The sequence below is a fragment of the Oryzias latipes genome, chromosome 9 (genome assembly GCF_053564925.1).
Source record: "Oryzias latipes strain Hd-rR chromosome 9, Olatipes_Hd-rR_3.1".
Taxonomy (NCBI): domain Eukaryota; kingdom Metazoa; phylum Chordata; class Actinopteri; order Beloniformes; family Adrianichthyidae; genus Oryzias; species Oryzias latipes.
Window position 1 is genome coordinate 1,939,331 of NC_136245.1, and position 19,810 is coordinate 1,959,140.

Below are 19,810 nucleotides of genomic sequence, written 5' to 3' on the forward strand. Positions count from 1 at the left end.
TCTTCCCACAGACCGTGTCTGTGTGCAGGTGCGTGTGGTTCAGGGGAAAGAGCCCGCCCACCTGATGACTCTGTTCAAGGGACAACCAATGGTGGTGTACAAGGGTGGGACTTCCAGAGAGGGCGGCCAGTCTGAGGTTGCAGACACTCGCCTGTTTCAGGTCCGAGCCAATCCCGCAGGAGACACCAGAGCTGTGGAGGTGAGACACCGAACTGACACTAGCTCACCACTCAGTCCATCCCACCTCCTCTGATCCAATAGGAGCCTGAACCGCCTGATCTGCACAAAGTCCTCGCCATTTAACCCTTGAATGCTCAGTCTGTGAAGGTCATGAGTGGGAGGCCCGCCCCCAGGCTGTTAGAAGCCTCAAGTCCACCAGTGTGGTACAGCTCAACCTTGATGTAGGGCAGATCAGACAAACTCTGTGGTAAACCCCACTTTTGCTCAACCAACGCTGGGATAGGCTCCAGCAACTTTGTGACCCCCGTGAACGGATAAAGCAGGTTTGGAATCAGACGGATGGATTCATGGAAGAAACCTTCATTGCTCTTAACCGTCGCTATCATTAGGGTCAGTTGTTGCGGCTCGTTGCTGCCCTGTCAGAGTGACCACATGCAGCTGAGGCCAGATTGACTCCAGGCTTTTTTCTCTACCCCCCCACCCCCCCACCCCCTCCAGGTGGGTCCATCCTCCTCCTCTCTGAACTCTAGTGACGTCTTTCTGTTGGTGTCAAACTCTGGATCCTGGACGTGGAAGGGGAAGAACAGCAGCTCAGCTGAAGCCAAGGGGGCCAAAGAACTTGCCGAGATCCTCAGTGTGACCCCCACCCCACTGGAGGAGGGGGAGGAGGAGGGTATGGCCGTTGTCTGATGAAGTCGACCGTGCAAACCTGATCAGTTTGCATGGACTAATAGACATGTTTCTTTGTGGGAACAGGTGCATTCTGGGAGGCTCTGGGGGGTCAGGGAGATTACTGCCACACGCCCCGGTTAAGCAACAAGATGGACGTTCACCCTCCTCGTCTGTTTGCCTGCTCTAACAAAACTGGAAACTTCACGGTGGGTCGGCGTGGTCACGTGACGGGACTGTCCATCACCAAACGTCCTGATTGTGTTTTCCTGCGCTCAGATAGAGGAGGTTCCAGGCGAACTCACACAGGACGACCTGGCTCCAGACGATGTGATGCTTTTGGATACCTGGGACCAGGTAAGTCTCTGCTGGCGTCATGGACAGAACGGCGCTCCGTCCTCTTTGCTACCTTCCTTCTGCCTGCAGGTGTTCCTCTGGATTGGAAACGAGGCTCTGGACGAAGAAAAGGCGGAGGCTCTGGCATCAGGTGGGATTAGCACACAAACAAAAGTCACAGCTGCCCTTCTGGGTGGAAACGGGCCGTCTGTGGGCAAAAAATGGGGGGAAAAACTCCATACGGGGCACGCGGTGGTCCGCGGGACATTTGACGATTTTAACCCCCTCCATGAACCCATGGAGCCAAAATTGTCATCCACATTTTCTTCTGTGGAGATGCTGCAGGTGACAGGTCGTAGTGAACAGTGGCGGTTTTTCCTGTGGGCAGTCGCCCAGGGCGCAATCTTGTAGGGGGGGCAGAAGCGCCCAAAAACAAAAAACATTGACAGTTTTTGTTCCATGGAGTTTTTCTGGGCTAAACCGCCCCTTTCCATGTAAAGTTAATGAACCTTGTACTAAGATGCCCCAACTACCGTGTCAACATGCTGCTAGAAGGACAATGTGGGGGGAGAAGGTGGGGGCCCCCTCCACTGTTTCAAACAGGGCACCAAACTAGCCAGAACCGCCGCTGGTAGCGAACACCTGCATACATGTGGTGAGGCGCAGGCGTGTCCTTCGGGTTTTTTATTTTAATCCCCAAACGCGCAGACTGCAGCAGGAGCCCGTTAGTCCTGTTCACGGGATACGTGCACGGGCATCTCATGGGCACATGCATACCCCGTGCTTCCGGTCAGTATGATTCAGTTTGTGCACCTTACTAGAAGGGGCGTCAGGACGCCGACGGACATATTACCACCCAGACGACAATGGTACGCTCCACTGTCAGGACCTCCTTTGAGGTGACCATACGAGCCCCATGATGTACCTGCAGCCTCCACGGACGCGGACAAACCTGCAGCACCTGAGCAGGTCAAACGTTGTGACCAGTGATGGTACATGAGACGAAGGCAACATTGAGCATACATGTGCATACATGCAGAAATCTTCTCAGTTCACAGAACCGTTCAGGCCTGTCTTGCCCTCTTAAGTCCCACTTTGGACAACTTGATTTATCTTTTTATTCCTTTAAATAATTTTTTTATTCATTACTTTAAAAAAAATTGATCTGGACTAATGAGATTACAGAGGCCAAGACCCGCCATCGCAGCAGAAAAAAAAAAGGAGCTGTGCTCACGAAAAAAGAACCACTGCAAACAAACAGAAACGCTGCTGTGAATAGAAAGACGCTGCTGCAAAGTAATGATACGCTGCGAATAAAAAAGCCACAACGGAAGGGGATTATCGTTAGCTTCGGCTCACCCAGAGTGCAGAAAGACACTAACGAGAGCAGAACAGAGTTCTGCAGCTTTGCTCCAACATGCAGCAAACCACAGTTCCATGCACCACCGCACGGTCCGACTCCAGAGCAGAGTCTACCGCAGACAAACGCCTAACAACAGCTACTGAGTCTGGGACCAGAACACATCTGACGACTAAATGCTACTATCCAGCTGTGGTTGTTTTTATCATTAATAATTATGCTGACAATAATCTAAGGCCTTGGTAACAAAAGTTATTTGGATAAATGTGAAGTTGGCTTTTTTATTCGCAGCATTTGCTCCCTTTATTTGCTGCGATGGCGAGTCTCGGCCAGTGTCCGAGAATCTACACGTCCCTTTTAAAGAATGACTACGATGTAGGGCCCCCGCATCTTTTTGTACAGTCCAAGTCTGCAGCGGTGCACTCACACGACTCTGCCATCAAAGTTGCTGATGCGTCGAGTAAAAGAGATTGTTCTGAACAAAGGACACTTTAAAGGTTTAGTGTTCACACACCGACTCTGATTTTTTCCAGCTCCGTTCTCTTTGTGCGTCTTTCGTTGGTCACAGACGGCAGTGCTGACACCAAACATTAGTGGCCGTGTTCGACACCTCAAAACGACATTTTTAGTGAAGGGTTTAGGAGTTTAAAAAAGATGAAACGATTCATGAACAAGGGAGAAACATTTTAAAAAACTTTATTTTTTTCTGCAGCCGAGCGCTACATTCAGAGCGACCCAGCCAATCGAGACCCACGGACGCCCATCGTGAAGGTCAAGCAGGGATTCGAACCACCAACCTTCACCGGCTGGTTCCTGGGCTGGAACACAGACTACTGGACCCACGACGCACTGAGCCAGTAAAGCGGTTCTGGAAGACGACGCCGTCCGTCCGTCTGTCCGTCACGGCGCCTCAGCAGCCTTCCTGTCATCACACGGAACCACGGATCTGTGTTACATCTGCGGCGTCACGTTGGCTCGTTAACGGCCCTTTCCAATAAACCAAAGAATTTTTGAAGAAAGTAAGAGTGTATTCTTTTATTTAGGCGAGTCATCTTATAAATACGGCTGCAGATAAATAACAACACAAGAATCTGGGATACAGACAAGAGCCACAGTGAGCACAGACGGTGTGTTCGGACGCGTCTTCCTACGGCTGGACGGCTGTGCCGGGACATTCAGAAACTATGCAGACACAGCCTTTAGGGGCAGAACTGAAGGATTAAGAGCAGAGGAATGTCTGTCTCAGTGGAAAACCTTACAACTATAGAAAGACCCGTGTTTGTGTGTGTACATGTGTGCGTGTGTGTTCACAAACTCTTCACAAGTTCTTACTGATTTACAATAAAATCTGGTGTGTACATTAAAACTCTGAAATAACACAAACTACCTCTAACTCTGGAGGAGCTCCTCTGATCCACTGAGACTACGTTTGAGCGCTACGGAAGCCCGGAGAGGTCACCACAGTCACTCGAAGGCTTAGAGCTAGTCTAACACGTTCCCGTTGCTGAAGACGGTCCAGCGGCTTCTGTACCTTAAAGGATGGCAGCCGGCGGCTGCAGACGCACGTGCCCGTGTCTGTTACCCTCAACTACCAAAGGCCAGAGCCTCATGCAGGAGGAGCAGCTATCAGACAGCTCTGGATATTTACAGGAGCTACCAAACAGAAGGAGAAATGGTGCCGGACGTCATGGGCTGCCTGTGGAGGAACATGCAAAACAAAAGCTGGAGGGGGGGGTCACCTTTCATCAGGAAGGGGCACTTCAGGGGCTGAGAACTGCTGAAATGATGGGGGGGAAATTACTGGTAATGATTTAGATATTTTAGAGTGGATCATTAGTTCTGGAAGTCAGTCAATCACAGCTCAGGAAGGTCGCTCAGCAGTTCCCAGAGTTACGAAACTCCCCGTTTTCTGTGATCTGCAGAGACGATGTGTTGCTAGGAGACAAGCCGTTCCTCTGGGATGTCACGGCGTATCGCTCCTTCAGCTGGGTCAGCGCTGCCATCAGGCGCGTGTTTGCTGCATCCAGGCTGGCGATCCTCTTCTCCTAGGAGGCGAAAAGGAGCAACGTAAACGCCGTGAGGACAGGTGAGAGCAGCAGGTGAGTGAGGCGGAGGGAGACACACAGTCACCTGGGCCTCTATGATTTTCTGCTTGGAGTCTACCACCGCCTGCATGTCAGAGTGATCCTTCTTCAGTTCCTCCTCCACGGCCATCAACCTGCACACACCACACGTGAGACACGTCCACAGGCGGCGGCCGGCGAGGTGCTGGGAGCGCTGTTCACCTGCTGATGATGCTGTTCATCTGCAGGTCTTTGTCGTCCTGCAGCCTCCTCAGTCTGCTCTCTGTGTCCTCCAAGCGAGCCTGAAAAGAAACGCCCGTGTGATTTCTGCAGCCATGCCTCTGGTGGTGGGTCAGCCCAGCCACAGACCTGGTACTCCTGCAGCATCCGTTGGTTCTGCTGATCCTGGACCATCAGGCGGGCCTCACACTCCTCCTGCCTCAGCGCCGCCACTCGGAGCTTCTCCTGAAGCAGCGCGATCTCCTGCTGGTACTGAGCGCGCACACAACCGCATGAGAGCCCGCAGAGCTGCGGCACGTCAACCATGGCCGGTCCTTTACCTTCTCCACCAGGGCGTCGTCATGGCGATCGTCCTCCGCCTCGCCATAGGATGAGGCCGAGTTCATGTTGAGCAGCCAGGCGGCAGTTCGGTCCAGCGCGCACGGAGAAGGAGCCTAGACACAAAAGACGCTTTTAGCGGTCCACGAATCCTGATCTAGAACCCGGACGGGTACGCCTGACCCGAACGTCCTTAAGGCCGTGTCACACCGACAACTACGTCCGTTTGGAGCATTTTCCGCACACAAACTTTGGGTCTTTGGCGGTGCATGCGTGTCATGCGTCATTCTGAAGTGTTTCCCGCGTTTGTCGTTCGATGTACCACAGAGACACACTCACAAGGGCGGAAACACTCCAGCTGACGGCAACAGTGATGCCATTCCCATGACAACCACCGCCTCAGTGGCTGACCCCGACAGCCACCGAGGCCAACAAGACAGGTCACCACCTCGGATGGGATCCGCAGGTGAGGTCCACGGGTGAGACACCGACATTTGGAACGTCGTCACACCGATAGGGCAGCATAATTCAGCGTAACTCAAGCGGATTCTGAAGTGGAGAATCAGCTGGAGTTACGCTGAACGGGTGAACAGTTGAAAGGTCAGAGACTTGACCTTTTAGGTTCTTCTGTTATCAGACACGGTTGGATTATTTTACACATACCTGACGGACGTCGAAACAGGTCAGGTATGTGTAGAAAACACAACCGGATAATATTACAGACATTTATTGAACTGGGTCAGAGAGTTATTTAGGCGCCGCCGGTGAGATGTCCAGCAACCGGAGGTCACCATGGAAACAGCTCGGCTACCTTGGCGGTGGAGCGCTGTTTCTCGGGGCTGTCTCCTTTGGAGGATGACGACATCTGCCTAAGCCGAGACTGGCCGCCGGTCGGCCAATCGGGGCTCGATGACATGATGCTGCCAGAGGCGGGGCGCGGCGGGTAGGCAGAGCCTCCGCCGCCGAGCATGCTGGGAGGTGTGCGGCCTCGGGGAGGCCCGGGTGGGGCTGAGGAGGGCGGAGGAGGCTGATCGATGCGCCTCTGAGGACCAGAAGAGCTCTGCCGAGGAGGGACGGAGCTGCCTACAGGGGGAGGAGCCACAAGAGTCACATGACCACACTCCGGCTGGGATGATGCGGAGGCGCGCTCGTACCTGTGAGTGTGTCTGTCAGAGACAGGGCTCGTCTGGAGTACTCCTCCCCGCTGCTGCTGCTGGACATGGCTGACATCCGCTCCCCTCTCTCTGGGCCCCCCAGCCCCACTGACATCTGCGTGAGGAAAGCTGGCTTGGTTGCCATGGCGTTCCTGTCTTCCATGTTTCCCTGCGACCCCACAGAACCATCCGAGGGCGTGGCGTCCGCCTGCTGCGGCTGGCGTGGCGATGTGGTGGTCATGTGGTACACAGGATTCTGAAAGGAGAGTGGGAGGAGCCCAGTCCTGCGCTGCCACTGGACATCATCGAGGACCTCGCTGGGGGAGGAGTCCTGAAGGTCCACGAGAGACAGACTGCGGCTCTCGTGGCTGAGCTCTGGCCCGTCCTTCCGGCCGCCGTTGGTCATTTCAAACCCAGCTTCGGTCTCGTTGGGTTCTGAGTATGAGGAACTTGGAGCTGGGGAGCCTCGCATGCCTGCAGGAAGTGACATCATTAACAGCGGTTAGAAGCTACAGCCTCAGGCGTGCAGAGACACTGAGTTCTATGGCTAGAGGAGACATCACGTGGTTCCTCATGGGAGGAGAGCACCGCCATCTTGGTGAGGTCAAGTCACTGCTGCAGTGCATGTGAACACATTTTTTGCAGAACACCCGTTCATTGTCCGGGTTTCAACTTATAAAATCGGAGAAATTGGTCCAAGAAAGAGAAAGGCATAACATTTCACAGGTAAGGACTATCATTTTTTCTTTTAATGCTGCAGGGGCTTCATTAATAGAACACATGTTGACATGTATGATGCTGCAGGGCTGTTATCAACATGCTGCATGATGTACGGATAATTTGCTTTCGACATAAATGTAAACTTTATTGTGTTAAACCTATATACAGTATACTAGGACTAGACTATTATAGTAATATAGATTTATACATTTCTGACTCAGTGACTGAACTTTTCTTGCAGGTTTCCAATGGATTCAAACTTCAGGAAAAAGTGGACCTTAGCAATAAAAAGAGCTAATCCAGATGGATCACTGTGGAACCAACTAGTAATACAGTCTGGATATGTTCAGAACCTTTGGTGGAAACACATTTAGAGAAGAAACCCGACACCATAGCATCTGTCACACAAACTGATCACTCACATGAGTCAGTTAATCTATTGTTTTTTGTTTGTTTTAGGGTAAATCTAATGTTGACTTTTGGACTTTTTATTGATTTATTATTATTATTATTTATTATTATTATTGGCTTATTAATGGGCTTTTCTAAATAATTCAAATTACATGTCACAGAAGCCTAACACTTCTAAATGGTTAGAAATTATTTTTAAACATTCTTTGTAATATTTTTTTATTTGTAAGGAGTTCTGCAACTACGCATTTTTCATTAATGTTTGAGCTTTTGACTGTTTCTCTTATTTAACAACAACAAATGATGTATATATATATATATATATATTTATATATTGTATATATCTGTCACTTTCGGCTTCTCCCATCAGGGGTCGCCACAGCGAAACAACCCTCCCACAAGGATGAGTCGCATGGATAACTTGGCAATGTTTTACGCCGGATGCCCTTCCTGACGCAAATAATATATCTATATATATGTATAAATATATATAAATATATATATATATTATATGAAAGCTACTTAGATCCCACCAAAGGCTATAGAAAGCATTGTCATGTGGGCGCCGATGACCTCACTAAGATGGCGTTGCGCTCCGCCACCGTCGTCCAGGCTTCCCAAGCGGGCGTGTCTTCTCTAGCGATAGAACTCATTGCGAGGCATCAAAGGTCAAAGGTGAGTGGTCACCTGATGCAGGCTGCAGGCTCGACCCCTTCGTGACGAAGAACAAATCTTTGTTCTCTGGAGTTGGAGACGGAAGTCGGGTGAAGTCTACTAAACTGCACGCACAAACACACACGTGCACACAAACACACACGTGCGCACAAACACAGGTGCATGTATTTATTACGATGAACGTCACTGTGTCTCCACTAAAAACCTTCTTCATTGTATATTTTGGGACGGTGGTTTGTGGTAAATCAGTGAAACAACAAAAAGTTGTTGTCTTCTCATGTGTTTGTAACAACTGTTGAAGTATTTTGTGGGCGTGTTGTGCGTCAATGCTTCTGTCAGATTAGGTGGAGTTAGTTACTTCATCTGGACACTGGGTGGTGTAGCCTGTGGCGTTCTGAGACAGTGGTTTCCCACAGACACTACGTACATTTTGTGCACGAATGAAAACTGGTCAGACATGAATCTATGTGGAAAAAGTGAGAAAAGTTGATGCATCATGAATAAACCAACGCAGAACATGAAGCGTGTGATTATTGTGATGTTTATCTGCAGTTCATTAGTGATTCATGCATCAATATATAACTGTAACGTGATCTGTGCACCGTATGCGTGATATAAAAGTTATACATCGGTGGTTCATGCATGAAAAGTCTGTTAGACATACGTGGAACGGTCGTGGAAAGACATAAAATTGTGTAACGATTTAGCAAAACTTTCGCCCAGCTGCGTGAGGTTTACATAATAATTGCTTATAAACTACGTAAAATATGCATAAACTGAGTAATTTTCAACCAGCCAAACATTCTGAACAGCCCAAAACAGAATTTACGTAAAGACCTGTCAGCTGAAACCCTCGACAGACATCTGAGCACATCGACGAACGCAAGAAACGCTCATGAAATATGCATATCACACACGGATCACGGAAGACCGACGTTTTATACGTGGAAAATGTGCAAAATGTACGTAGTGGCCGTGTGACTGGGCTTATGGAAGCTCAGGTGTTATTCCATGTCCCTTCCATGACCCCCACTGTCCATCCAATTTCCTACCCATGACAAGGAAAGGATTTCAGCTTCAGCCAATCAGAGGCAGACTTTTCAGCAGTCATCCTTCTCTCCCTTTAAATGTAAAGCTTTCTTTTTATAGAAAATGCTCTGGTTTATTTGTTCATTTGGTTCAAAACAAACTGAACTCCCCTTAATCAGGTGTTTTCTTAAGCTCCACCCTATTTAGCCGTGATTGGTCTGAGCTGCTCTACCTCACACAAAAACGTTTGTTTTTTAATACTTACCCTCCGTCCAGAGCCATGCCGCCCTGCAGGCCAACAGAGGGATTACAGGCTGCCAGAGGAGGAGACAGGGGCGGAGACAGAGGGGGCGGAGACAGAGGGGGAGGAGAAACCATTCGCTGTCGCTCTGGGGATGAGGAGGACACCGCCCCAGTGCTGGCCAGGCCTCCTGGGTTGGCGAGGGCCGCCGACACATCTCTCAGGATCCGAGGAAGGGGACTGAGCTTCGACAGGCACGACTGCAGACGGGCGGTAAGACAGCTGAGGTCAGAACATCTGAACATCCGTCTCCCGCTCCGTCAGATGATTCACCTGATCAAGCTCCGTCAGCAGAGTGTGAAGGCTAGACAGCTCCCTGCCCAGGTCGATGTATCCGTCAAAGCCGGCCGTGTGGTTTAACCCGTCCGGGTTGGAGATCTCCTGCAGGAACCGCTGCATGCTGCTCCACTGCCGCTCCACAAAGTCATTCATGAACAGCATGTACTCCTCTTTAGTGCCGAACCTGCAACAATAGTTAGTCCGTGTCAACCAGGAGGCTGGAACGCTTCTGTTCCGTTCTGCTTCTACAGCCATTAATGAGAGAAAAGCTCTGGATGAATGGACCTGGTGAGCAGCCGTGCAACGGACGGAGTAAAACTGGAGGTGACAGTCAGAGCCGGCAGCCGCCCTCACAGAAAACAAACACGCTCCACTGCCACACAGAAGAAAAAACAGTGCCGTACTTGCTGAAGTTGGCAAGATTCTGGATCACTTTGGCGATCAGCGTCAGCGTCCTGGCCGTGCGCTCGTCTGGATACTCCTGCATCAGGTCAAAGAGCGACGGCGACATGACGGCGGGGCACAGGAAGCGCAGGAACAACGAAGCGCTGATCAGGCGTTCGCTGATGTCCGGCCGCCCGCGGTTGCTGCACTCCTGACGCCACGACGCGAACACCTCCTTCAGCTCCCGAGGGAAGACCCTGGGGTGGAGGCAGACACGTGCTGCAGAAAGGTGTGCCAGCTTGTACAGGTATGGACTGAGCGCCACGCCACGCCCATGTTTACCTGTATGAGTCCAGGATCTTGCAGAAAGCCAGCTCGCAGCACATCCTCAGGTTAGCCTGATGCTCTGCTAGGTCAGAGGTGGAACAGCGAGCCGGGTCCACCTCACAGTTCTCGTCAGACTCGTACAGAGCTTTGATGAACTCGCCTGGTGGCGCAGACAGACCAGCAGATTCAGCCGTGCTCTGAACGTCAGACATGAATCGAACATGAAGGCACCAAGTCTTTCGTACCGAGTGCATCCTGCAGGTACTTCTGACCGATCAGTTTCAGGTATTCCTCGATGCTTTTCGTTGCCAGGGTGTTCTCTCTGAAGATCAGTTGGTCGTTGTCGCGGCAACGGTCCACCTCTGACATCATCAAGTCCGTCAGGAAGTCCTGCAGTTGGGGACAAAAGGTCAGTAAGTAAGGCGGTAAGATGGTTTCAGTAGAGCAGCGCTGTGAGTCAGGGAGCAGGTTTTGGCAGGTGGAGTGGGCGGAGCTACCTTCGCCTTGCCAGTGCTGTGCAGGATGTGTACGAGTGCGGCAGCCAGCTCCTCTTTGGCCCTCAGACTGATGGAGGCCTCCAGAGTTGAGCAGAGCAGCAGATAGTTGGAGCTGATGTACTCCGCAAACTCCTTGTACTGCTCCATCGGTAAGATGATGATACTCTGGTAGCGAGCCTTCACCCGCACGTTCGGAATTGAAGACTTTCCTGGAAAAGCCCACCACACAGGTTTGCACTCGTCCAACATCTCCTCTTAGTCGCTGGTATGGGTGCAGCCACAGTCCCACCTACCCCGGATTGTACTGGGCGTGCTCACAGAGTACCACTTCTCCACCAGCTGTCTGCCCGTCACCGTGGAGACAGGAATGTTGACCAAGCCGACGTAGCTGCTCTTGTCCTTCTTCCTCTTCCTGTCGGTGTCTTTGTACAGGTGCAGCGTGATGGAGTTGACGGAGGGGAGGCTGCAAAAGTCAAAGTGCTCACCCCAGAAGATGTTGTCCGTCTTCAGCTTGCAGGAGGTTCTGGCGTACAGGCTGTCATCAAGACAGAGCTCACAGAAGTACCTGCAGAGCACAGGACCCGCCTCATTACCGCCTCGAACGGGACAGACAGCCGGGATGGAGACATTCATGTGACACAATCGATTATTTAAGAAATTCTGTCTTTTATATGTGTAAGAGCACATATCAAATAGGTGCTTAAAGTTAAAGGGCCGTGGACAGAAGTGGACGGGCAAACCCAGGAGGCACAAAGAGCTTCACCCAGTGTGGCTCCTTCAGCAGGACCCTGAACGCTGCTGTCTAACTTTGTAGCCACAAGGGGGCCCGAGTCTCCCGGTGCCGGTCCCCAGTCCGGATAAAAAGACAGGGTTGTGTCAGGAAAGGCACTGGCCTAAAAATATCCACCAAACCTTCTTTGCAACTCAGTGAAAGCTGACGGGACGTCTCTAAAGGTTAACAACTGTCACCGAACATCTCTGTATTGAGTTACATACTCTTAATGAGGTTGTGAGTAGCTGCTGTGCCATCGCTGATCAGGCTCATCAGCCTTCTTTGTTTCTTTGATGCACAAACAAGTTTAAAAAAAGAAAAGTGTGAAGTCGATGCAAAAACATCAACGTGGCACCTGCAATGACATTTTTCAAACACGGAGCAGGACTGCTGTGGATGTTGTGCATCTATATTTAGCCCGTCTGAAAGGCAGGCGACGCAACTTCATGCACAAATGGCTGCAAACGCCACCAAAGTTAACAAAGAGAGCATCTCTTCTGCTCCTGTGAACAATTTCTAAAGGCAAGGACTGCCGACACATATTCCAGGTCCAGACTTATGCTACGTTCACACCGGCCTCTGCGACGCGCGTTCAAGCAACCGCTTCCAATAAAAGGTCTATGTAAACGAACGGATACGCACAGGTCCATTTTATGCCGTCTCTGCTCCCCCAACCCTTTGGTTCACAGGTAATGCTTCCATCCAACAAGGGCCCACGGACAGTAACTTTAGGGGCCGTTACCTTTTCTTTGCGGGCAGATCTTTGGCCTCAATCACCCACACCGTCAGCACGTTCTCAAGCCGCCGGCTGTTGTCCTTGTTGGGGTGGACGGCTCGCCGCAGGTTCTCCATCCATTTGTCTCTTTCAGCTGCTGACCGGCAGGAGAAGCACTTGGTACCCGTGGAGGTCGTCACCTGGGGTCACAGAGCACAGCGGTTACCGTGACAACAGCTGGGGCAGCTCCATGTGGTACACACAGAGAGTAGAGGGTGTTACCTCAAAGCAGTAGTCCTGCCCCAGCAGGGAGGAGTGAACAGGTTTGATGATCACTGATTGGTCCATTTTGAACTCAAGCGATGACACACAGCCGGTGCTTAGCAACGATTCCTGGCTACCACAGCGCAGCCGCCGCATCACACACCTGGAACACACATTCAGTTAGTCTGTAAGTGTCTGACGGAGTTGTGAAAGTTTCTCATGAGTTGTCGGTTTCAGAAAAGGGCGGGGCTCTTCACAAATGACTGACATCACTACCCTGCATTTTAGGATGCATGTGTGATCCTTTTTCCTTAAGTCTTCTAAAACAACACTCACATAAGCCAAAATGTCACCGTGCAGCCACCTAAATGATTGTTTTATCAGCTACATCGCCACGCGCTGGCATAGGTAATCAGGAGGCGGCAGTCACATTATTACACGCCGGAAGCCACAGAGAAAGAGTTCAAATTAAACGCTTATAAGATAATTGTTGCCTCAGTCGTGCGGTGGTTGCGTGTTGGCAGTCCAGCGGCAGGCGGGTGGCAGGAAGGCAGCAGCAACCGATTTCAGACTGTTGTAAGAGTATCGTGAAGCATTCATAAGGCTAATAGATGTTCCGCGCACTTTTGATATACTACGGTAGTGATGCTGTCGCACGGCGTCTGTACTGTAGTCGTAAGTAAGGTGTGAGTACTGACTCCTTACTGGCTGCACAAATGCTGCACACACAGGGGGTGCAGGTGATCCATACGTAAGTGCTTATTGGACGCCGCTAGGATGTCCACACAAACAACACAGTCTCCTTCACTCATGTCTTACAGTCAGGCTGTAGCAAGGAGCGCGCAAGGAGTATGCACATACGCACAGGCCCCTTGGAAGGATTTTGGGGGTGGGAAAAAGAAATAACTATACAACACGCCTACATCTCACCCATTTCCCCCTTGTGTGTTGTGAAAGTGTTCACTACAGCCTGCAGCTTGCCTGTAGCAAAATGTGCAGGAACATCTTGACTCTACGGGCTCGCTGTGCGTTCTACGACCTGGATGTTTAGTGCAGCCTACCGGCTTCCCTCGTACTGGTTTTCCCGGCTTTTTCAGCCTGTATCCAGCTGTAAGGGCAGCAGTGGCTTTAGCCGTCCTTAAAGACGCCTTAAAATGTCTTTGTTTGAACACAACTGAACACAACCCTGAACCAGAAATGCAGAGCAGGTGAGCAATGAGTCCCACAAATGTGAAACTGTTATCAGTCAAAGCCCCACCTCCCTTTGCTCTGCAGCCCTTTTTCCTCAACCAGATGATGAACTGAGGCAGAGCTTCTATGACAACCAAAGGCAGCTGCTGCTTAGTGTTTGCTCCAATCTTTTCCTTCCTGTGGCTGATTTTATTCATCCTGTTCTTTCTATGAGATGCTGTTTTTGGCATCAAAGAGGCATCTTGAGCCTTTATACGACACGTCTGTACTGTCAGTGCCAGCAAACTGTGGAAGATACGGCACTGCCGCGGATTGCGGACTCAGAGATTAGCTCCAATGATAAAAAACCTTGTTTTTCCATTAAGGGAGAGGTCGCCCCACATCATACTGCCTCCACCAAAAGAAGTAACCCTTTCAGTGCAGCAGTCAGCACAGTGTTGTCGCCACCCTCTCCACACTTTGACCCCACGATTCAGAATCTGGAACAATCTCTGTTCCTCCACTTGTTCAGGTTCCAGGGTGTGTGAAACCCTAACCTTGGCGGGCGTGGTCAGCTGCAGCAACACTCAGGAATCATTTGGTGTTTAAACCCAATCCAACCTCTTGACCGATGTTCACATCGCCCTCTGCGTTGTAAATTCCCTCATTAACACTTTACTACTCACACTTTTAATACTGTTTTTAAGCTCTACATAAAAAACGGGCATCAGGTTGTACTTTGACCAATTATGGACTCGGATTTGGTCATGACATATGGATGGCATCCCTTTTAATTTGTGGAAGTGCCAACAAATCTAAAACTGATCATGGAGGAGAAAGTATTAATTGCAGTTTGTGCCCGGCTAGAATTCTATGACACCAAGTCTTTCATGTATCGGAATGGAGCTGTGAAAGAAAAGGCCTGGAGCAAGATTCATGAAATTTGCTCCACTTTGACATTTGGCTCCAAGCCTTTCAGGTAGCAACAGTCCAGTGTCAACACAACATGCCAAACGCGCATTCAAAAATGTGCTTTCAGCATGAAAGGTTTAGTTTAATGTGTGAAGCATTGGGTCCTATTATAAGTCTTCGGTTCAACCTAACCATGGATTTGAACCAACAACCTCTCACAGCCTCTCCTCAGCCAGGCTATGGATACAGACTCACGACCATCAGTCACCTCCTCTATGTGGATGACATCATGCTAATTGAGAGTGTGACATTGACTCCCTGATCCACACCACCAGGATCTACAGGACTGACATTAGGATGTCATTCGGGCTCGAGAAATGCAGCCGGATGTTGACAAAGAGAGGCAAGGTAGTCCACACAGGAGGGGTCTCACTCCCAGACGGAACAATAGCAGACATCGAGGACAGTTACAAGTACCTTGGAATTACGCAGGCAAATAGCAACCTGGAGCAGGCAACAAGGAAAGCTGCAACAGCTAAATACCTCCAACGAGTAAGGCAAGTCCTGAGAAGCCAGCTCAATGGCAAAAATAAGACCCGGGCAAAAGGGGCAGAGCTACAGGAGGGCAATGGGGAGCAGCTGACACATCATACATTGAGGGTTCCATTCCAAATCCAGCCCACTGTAACTGTAGCTGATATCAAGAAGTCCTACCAATGGCTAGAAAGGACTGGCCTACAGGACAGCACTAAAGAACTCATCCTGGCAGCTCAGGAACAAGCCCTGAGCACCAGAGCCATAGAGGCTCAGATCTAGCACACCAGACAAGACCCAAGGTGTAGATCTACCACACCAGACAAGACCCAAGGTGTAGATCTACCACACCAGACAAGACCCAAGGTGCAGGCTGTGCAAAGAGGCGCCTGAAACAATCCAGCACATAACTGCAGGGTGTAAGATGCTGGCAGGGAAAGCATACATGGATCGCCACAATCAATTGGGCGGCCGTGGTGCAGCGGTAGGGCGGTCGTCCCATGATCGTAAGGTTGCAGGTTCGATTCCCGCCTTGCACGCCCATGAGTCGAAGTGTCCTTGGGCAAGACACTGAACCCCACCTTGCCTCTGGTGGTAGGCGGGCGCCTGTGTTTGGCAGCGGAGCGACCACCAGTGTGTGACTGTGTGTGTGAATGTGTGTGTGACTGGGTGAATGGGTCTGTGACTGTAAAGCGCTTTGTCCTTGTAGGAAGAAAGGCGCTATATAAGTATACGCCATTTACCACAATCAAGTGGCTGGAATAATATACAGGAACATGTGTGCAGAATATGAACTGGAAACCCCAAGGTCAAAATGGGAAACACCTCAGAAGGTGGTAGAGAATGAGAGGGCAAAGATCCTGTGGGACTTCCAGATCCAGACTGATAGGATAGTAATGGCGAACCAACCAGACATTGTAGTGGTGGATAAAGAACAGAGGAAAGCCGTTGTGGTGGATGTGGCAGTGCCAAGCGATGGGAACATCAGGAAGAAGGAACATGAGAAACTGGAGAAATACCAGGGACTCAGAGAAGAACTGGAGAAAGCCTGGAAAGTGAAGGTGACAGTGGTGCCTGTGGTAATTGGAGCACTCGGGGCAGTAACCCCCAAGCTGGAGGAGTGGCTACAACAGATACCTGGAAAGACCTCAGACCTCTCAGTCCAGAAAAGAACAGGAACAGCTAAGATACTGCGCAGGACCCTCAAGCTCCCAGGCCTCTGGTAGAGGACCCCAGCTTGGATATAAAAAAAATACGTTAAACACATCACGTTTGTGCCCAACTTGAAATACGTATTTGATTGCAGTAAATGGGAATGTTCTTACTGGTGTAATTTTCCAAATAGTGGTCACTTGATGAACTGACCTGGCTTCAGATTCTTTCGTGTCAGACGACCTTTGAAGTGGTGGATCCCTACAGACTGATATGCTGAAAAGAACCCGCAGTGTAAACGCCAACACAATTTAATCTGCAGTTAAAATTAAAATTCTAACTCTTTCTTTGTTGGAAACGATGATGAACCCGGCTCCAATCTGACGAGTCAGCAGATGCTGCCTTGCTCAGGCCGTCTTTCACTTTGCAGTGGGCACAGTCTCTTCACTTCAGGTTACCGTTTCCTCTGGATGCACAGGAAACCAGATCTTCCTATAGTTGTATTTTAGGATCCTAGTTTTAACCTTCATGAATGCATCAACAATGACATAAGCAGCTCTCCTCTTTTGTGTGCTCCAGCAGTTCTTACTCAGAGGAGCAGAGCGGCTCAGTGTCATCCAGCTAATATTGTTTCCAGGTTTTATTCTGGTTCATTATCTGTCCATTCAGAGTCCTAAATGTGGGGATTAGCACCAGAGCAACACATTGGGGGAAAATATCGAAAAACAATTTACAGAGGAGGAGTTCAGCCAACAACAAAAGCTGCATTAAACTGGACTTTTGATGCCAGAGACCTTTCAAAAAAAAGAAAAAATGAACCCAGAGGTTCTGATGACCGACCGGGTTAGAACATTGAGACCGTAGCGACTTGTTACTAATAAACTAAGTTGGGTGTGAATAAGTGAAAGGAAGCCAGCAGTATGGTTGTGAAAACCTAAATCAAACTCCTTTTTTAAAGACTGAAGTTCCCTCACCGTGTCCGTGCGGATCGTTCCACGTCTGTCCAACGCTCGTCACTAGAAAACCACAGACACAACGAGCTAATGCTAACTGGTGTTGATGCAGCTGCTTTCAGGGTCTGAGTCTGGATTCAGGATTCAGCTTAGGGAATGTAAAGCTAACAGGAAACGAAGCCATTCAAAGACCAGCACGGATCTTTGTCACAAATGAGGCAGATGTTCACCGGCAAGCTGACACCACCGCTTTACTCCAAACGGAGAAGCCAGTTTTTCAGCTGATATCCTTTTCAGCCCAGATAAAAACCAGGACTGTCACTGGAGGCCATCTTCATCCTGCTTATCACCAGGTTTCTGATGGACTCTGGCCTGCTTTTCCTCAGTTTTGCCACAGGAACATGAGTCCGGCTGAAGCTGGAATGGAAGCGGAGTTCCAGCACACAGACACGAAGGTTCGCAGAGATCTTCTGACCGCTTCAGCAACACAAAAGGCAGATGAGGAGGCATTCAGCCACCATGAGGAGATTCTTGTTGTTCCTGTGACACATGGCAGCAGCAGACAGACGCGTGAAACCATCAGGAAAACTGCAGCCAGCAGAAACAGAAGGAAGCGGATCGGTTTGATCCAGGCTGGGTTCTGGCCCGTGACAGGTCTGGAGCCTTCCTACTGTCACGCCGAACCAGAACCTGCAAACCCAACACAACCCCAGATGTCAGCTCATCACCTCCTCTCCATTTAAACAAGCTCCTTCATGCTAACAGTGTGTGTGTGTGTGTGTGTGTCGCTGAACATGATCAGGTTAACATCCTGGCTAACTGTGTGTCCAGCGTAGCTACATGCTAACAGAGGAGGATAGCTGTGTGTGGAGACTGCAGCCTGGATAACACACACACACACACACACACACACACACACAACACGCTCACAGAAACGCAGCATGCATGGACATGCAAATAAGGTGGAGGACGCCACCGTGTATGCACCCCCATCACACACACACACACACACACACACACACACACACACACTGCAGCATAGACTTCAGATGACAAAGACGCTTAATGAGAGCCAGAGATCAGAGATACTAACCGAGCATTCTGAGTGAGGAGGAGGAGGAGAGCAGAGCAGAGGAGAGGGGGGTTATGACGCCATGTCCTCCCTCAGCTGCAAACAGGAGCAGGAGGAGGAGAAAGATGGAGAAGCTGCTAATCCTGATGCTGTTTGTTGGAAGGGCTGAGGACCTGTCTGTCCCTCCGTCTGTCCGTCTGTCTGCTAGCGGATGCTACAAAGCATCGCAGGCTCGGCTCTCTCCGTCTCTGTCTCTCTCTCCCCCTCTGTCAGCAGTCCCCCCTCCCCTGCAGTGAAGCTGCCCTACTTCCTCCCCTCATCTCCTTTTCACGCTCCTCGTGTCCTTGTTCAGCCCCTCCCCTGGAGGAACGTGTACGCTCCATGAGAAGTCCCCCAGAGCTGCAGCTCGGAGCCTTCGAGGGCCCGGTGTTCGTGTTGGTGGGGCTGCTGCAGACACAGCACCCCCACAGAGCAAAGAACAAGGGGGTTCAGAGGGGTTCCACCCCAAAGGACCAGGCCCTAACCAGACCCAAAGGCTGGCCCAGATTGTGGTTTTACCGAGGGCCCTTGGTGTTCAAGTTCAACAGGTTTGTCAGAACAACAGGCATGGTCATCCATCACAATGGAGGTGCTGAGGAGGCTCTGTGCTCCTCCTGAGCAGGAGTTACCTGGTGTCGGTGCTGCTGATGGGCTCAGTCTTCAGGCTTCTGTGCCGGGACAGTTTGGGCTGAGAGCGGGTCCGCCGCAGGGACTGCTTCAGTCTGTGGGACAGAAAACCCTGAGGAGAAGCAGGAGGAAACGGAGATCGTGAAATCAGGATCCCTCTCTTCTACACAAACACGAGGGATCGGCATCCTGATCGGATCACCACAGATCAGGATCCTGATCGGATCACCACAGATCAGGATCCTGATCGGATCACAACAGATCAGGATCCTGATCGGATCACGACAGATCTTGGGTCCGGATCAGATCACGAAAGATCAGGATCCTGATCGGATCACGACAGATCTTGGGTCCGGATCAGATCACGAAAGATCAGGGATCCTGATCGGATCACGACAGATCAGGATCCTGTTTGGATCACGACAGATCAGGATCCTGATCGGATCACGACAGATCAGGATCCTGGCGTCAGACATGAACGAGGAGAACGCTGATGCTTCCTGCTGCTTGATGAGTCAATGCAGTTTCTCCATAACACACGCTGTCGCCATAGAAATGCTCTGAAGCGTTTTTTTACTCCTAACACCTCCGACTGTCAGTGGACTTTATCTGAGTGAAGTTTGTCCTGTAGAATAAACTTAGATGAGATGCTGAGCT

General features: G+C 50.4%; 2 protein-coding genes across 8 annotated transcripts in view; one reads left to right on the forward strand and one right to left on the reverse strand.

The window, feature by feature from the left end:
- gsnb (gelsolin b) overlaps nt 1-3,564 on the forward strand; it is a 10,036-nt gene extending 6,472 nt beyond the window's left edge. For all 6 annotated transcript variants that reach the window (XM_078952113.1, XM_078952115.1, XM_023958865.2 and 3 more), the window contains 6 exons: nt 29-199; nt 679-853; nt 937-1,058; nt 1,129-1,206; nt 1,276-1,336; nt 3,258-3,564. In XM_078952113.1, coding sequence (XP_078808239.1) covers nt 29-199; nt 679-853; nt 937-1,058; nt 1,129-1,206; nt 1,276-1,336; nt 3,258-3,406 — 756 coding nt within the window. In that variant the 3' untranslated portion in view covers nt 3,407-3,564. The remainder of the gene's footprint in view (nt 1-28; nt 200-678; nt 854-936; nt 1,059-1,128; nt 1,207-1,275; nt 1,337-3,257) is intronic.
- The window catches only part of dab2ipa (DAB2 interacting protein a), a 26,362-nt gene continuing 10,104 nt past the window's right edge, over nt 3,553-19,810 (reverse strand). The window contains exons 6-23 of one of the 2 annotated variants that reach the window (XM_023958863.2): nt 19,156-19,265; nt 12,713-12,857; nt 12,458-12,630; nt 11,237-11,508; nt 10,944-11,152; nt 10,692-10,836; nt 10,462-10,606; nt 10,140-10,376; nt 9,730-9,919; nt 9,421-9,656; nt 8,139-8,230; nt 6,321-6,794; nt 5,978-6,249; nt 5,169-5,282; nt 4,978-5,100; nt 4,831-4,910; nt 4,676-4,763; nt 3,553-4,590 (exon numbers count right to left, since the gene is read on the reverse strand). In XM_023958863.2, the coding sequence (XP_023814631.1) occupies nt 4,420-4,590; nt 4,676-4,763; nt 4,831-4,910; nt 4,978-5,100; nt 5,169-5,282; nt 5,978-6,249; nt 6,321-6,794; nt 8,139-8,230; nt 9,421-9,656; nt 9,730-9,919; nt 10,140-10,376; nt 10,462-10,606; nt 10,692-10,836; nt 10,944-11,152; nt 11,237-11,508; nt 12,458-12,630; nt 12,713-12,857; nt 19,156-19,265 (3,276 nt within the window). In that variant the 3' untranslated portion in view covers nt 3,553-4,419. Of the gene's footprint in view, nt 4,591-4,675; nt 4,764-4,830; nt 4,911-4,977; nt 5,101-5,168; nt 5,283-5,977; nt 6,250-6,320; nt 6,795-8,138; nt 8,231-9,420; nt 9,657-9,729; nt 9,920-10,139; nt 10,377-10,461; nt 10,607-10,691; nt 10,837-10,943; nt 11,153-11,236; nt 11,509-12,457; nt 12,631-12,712; nt 12,858-18,508; nt 18,824-19,155; nt 19,266-19,810 lie in introns of those variants that run through there. The other variant, XM_078952112.1, reaches the window with a different exon arrangement.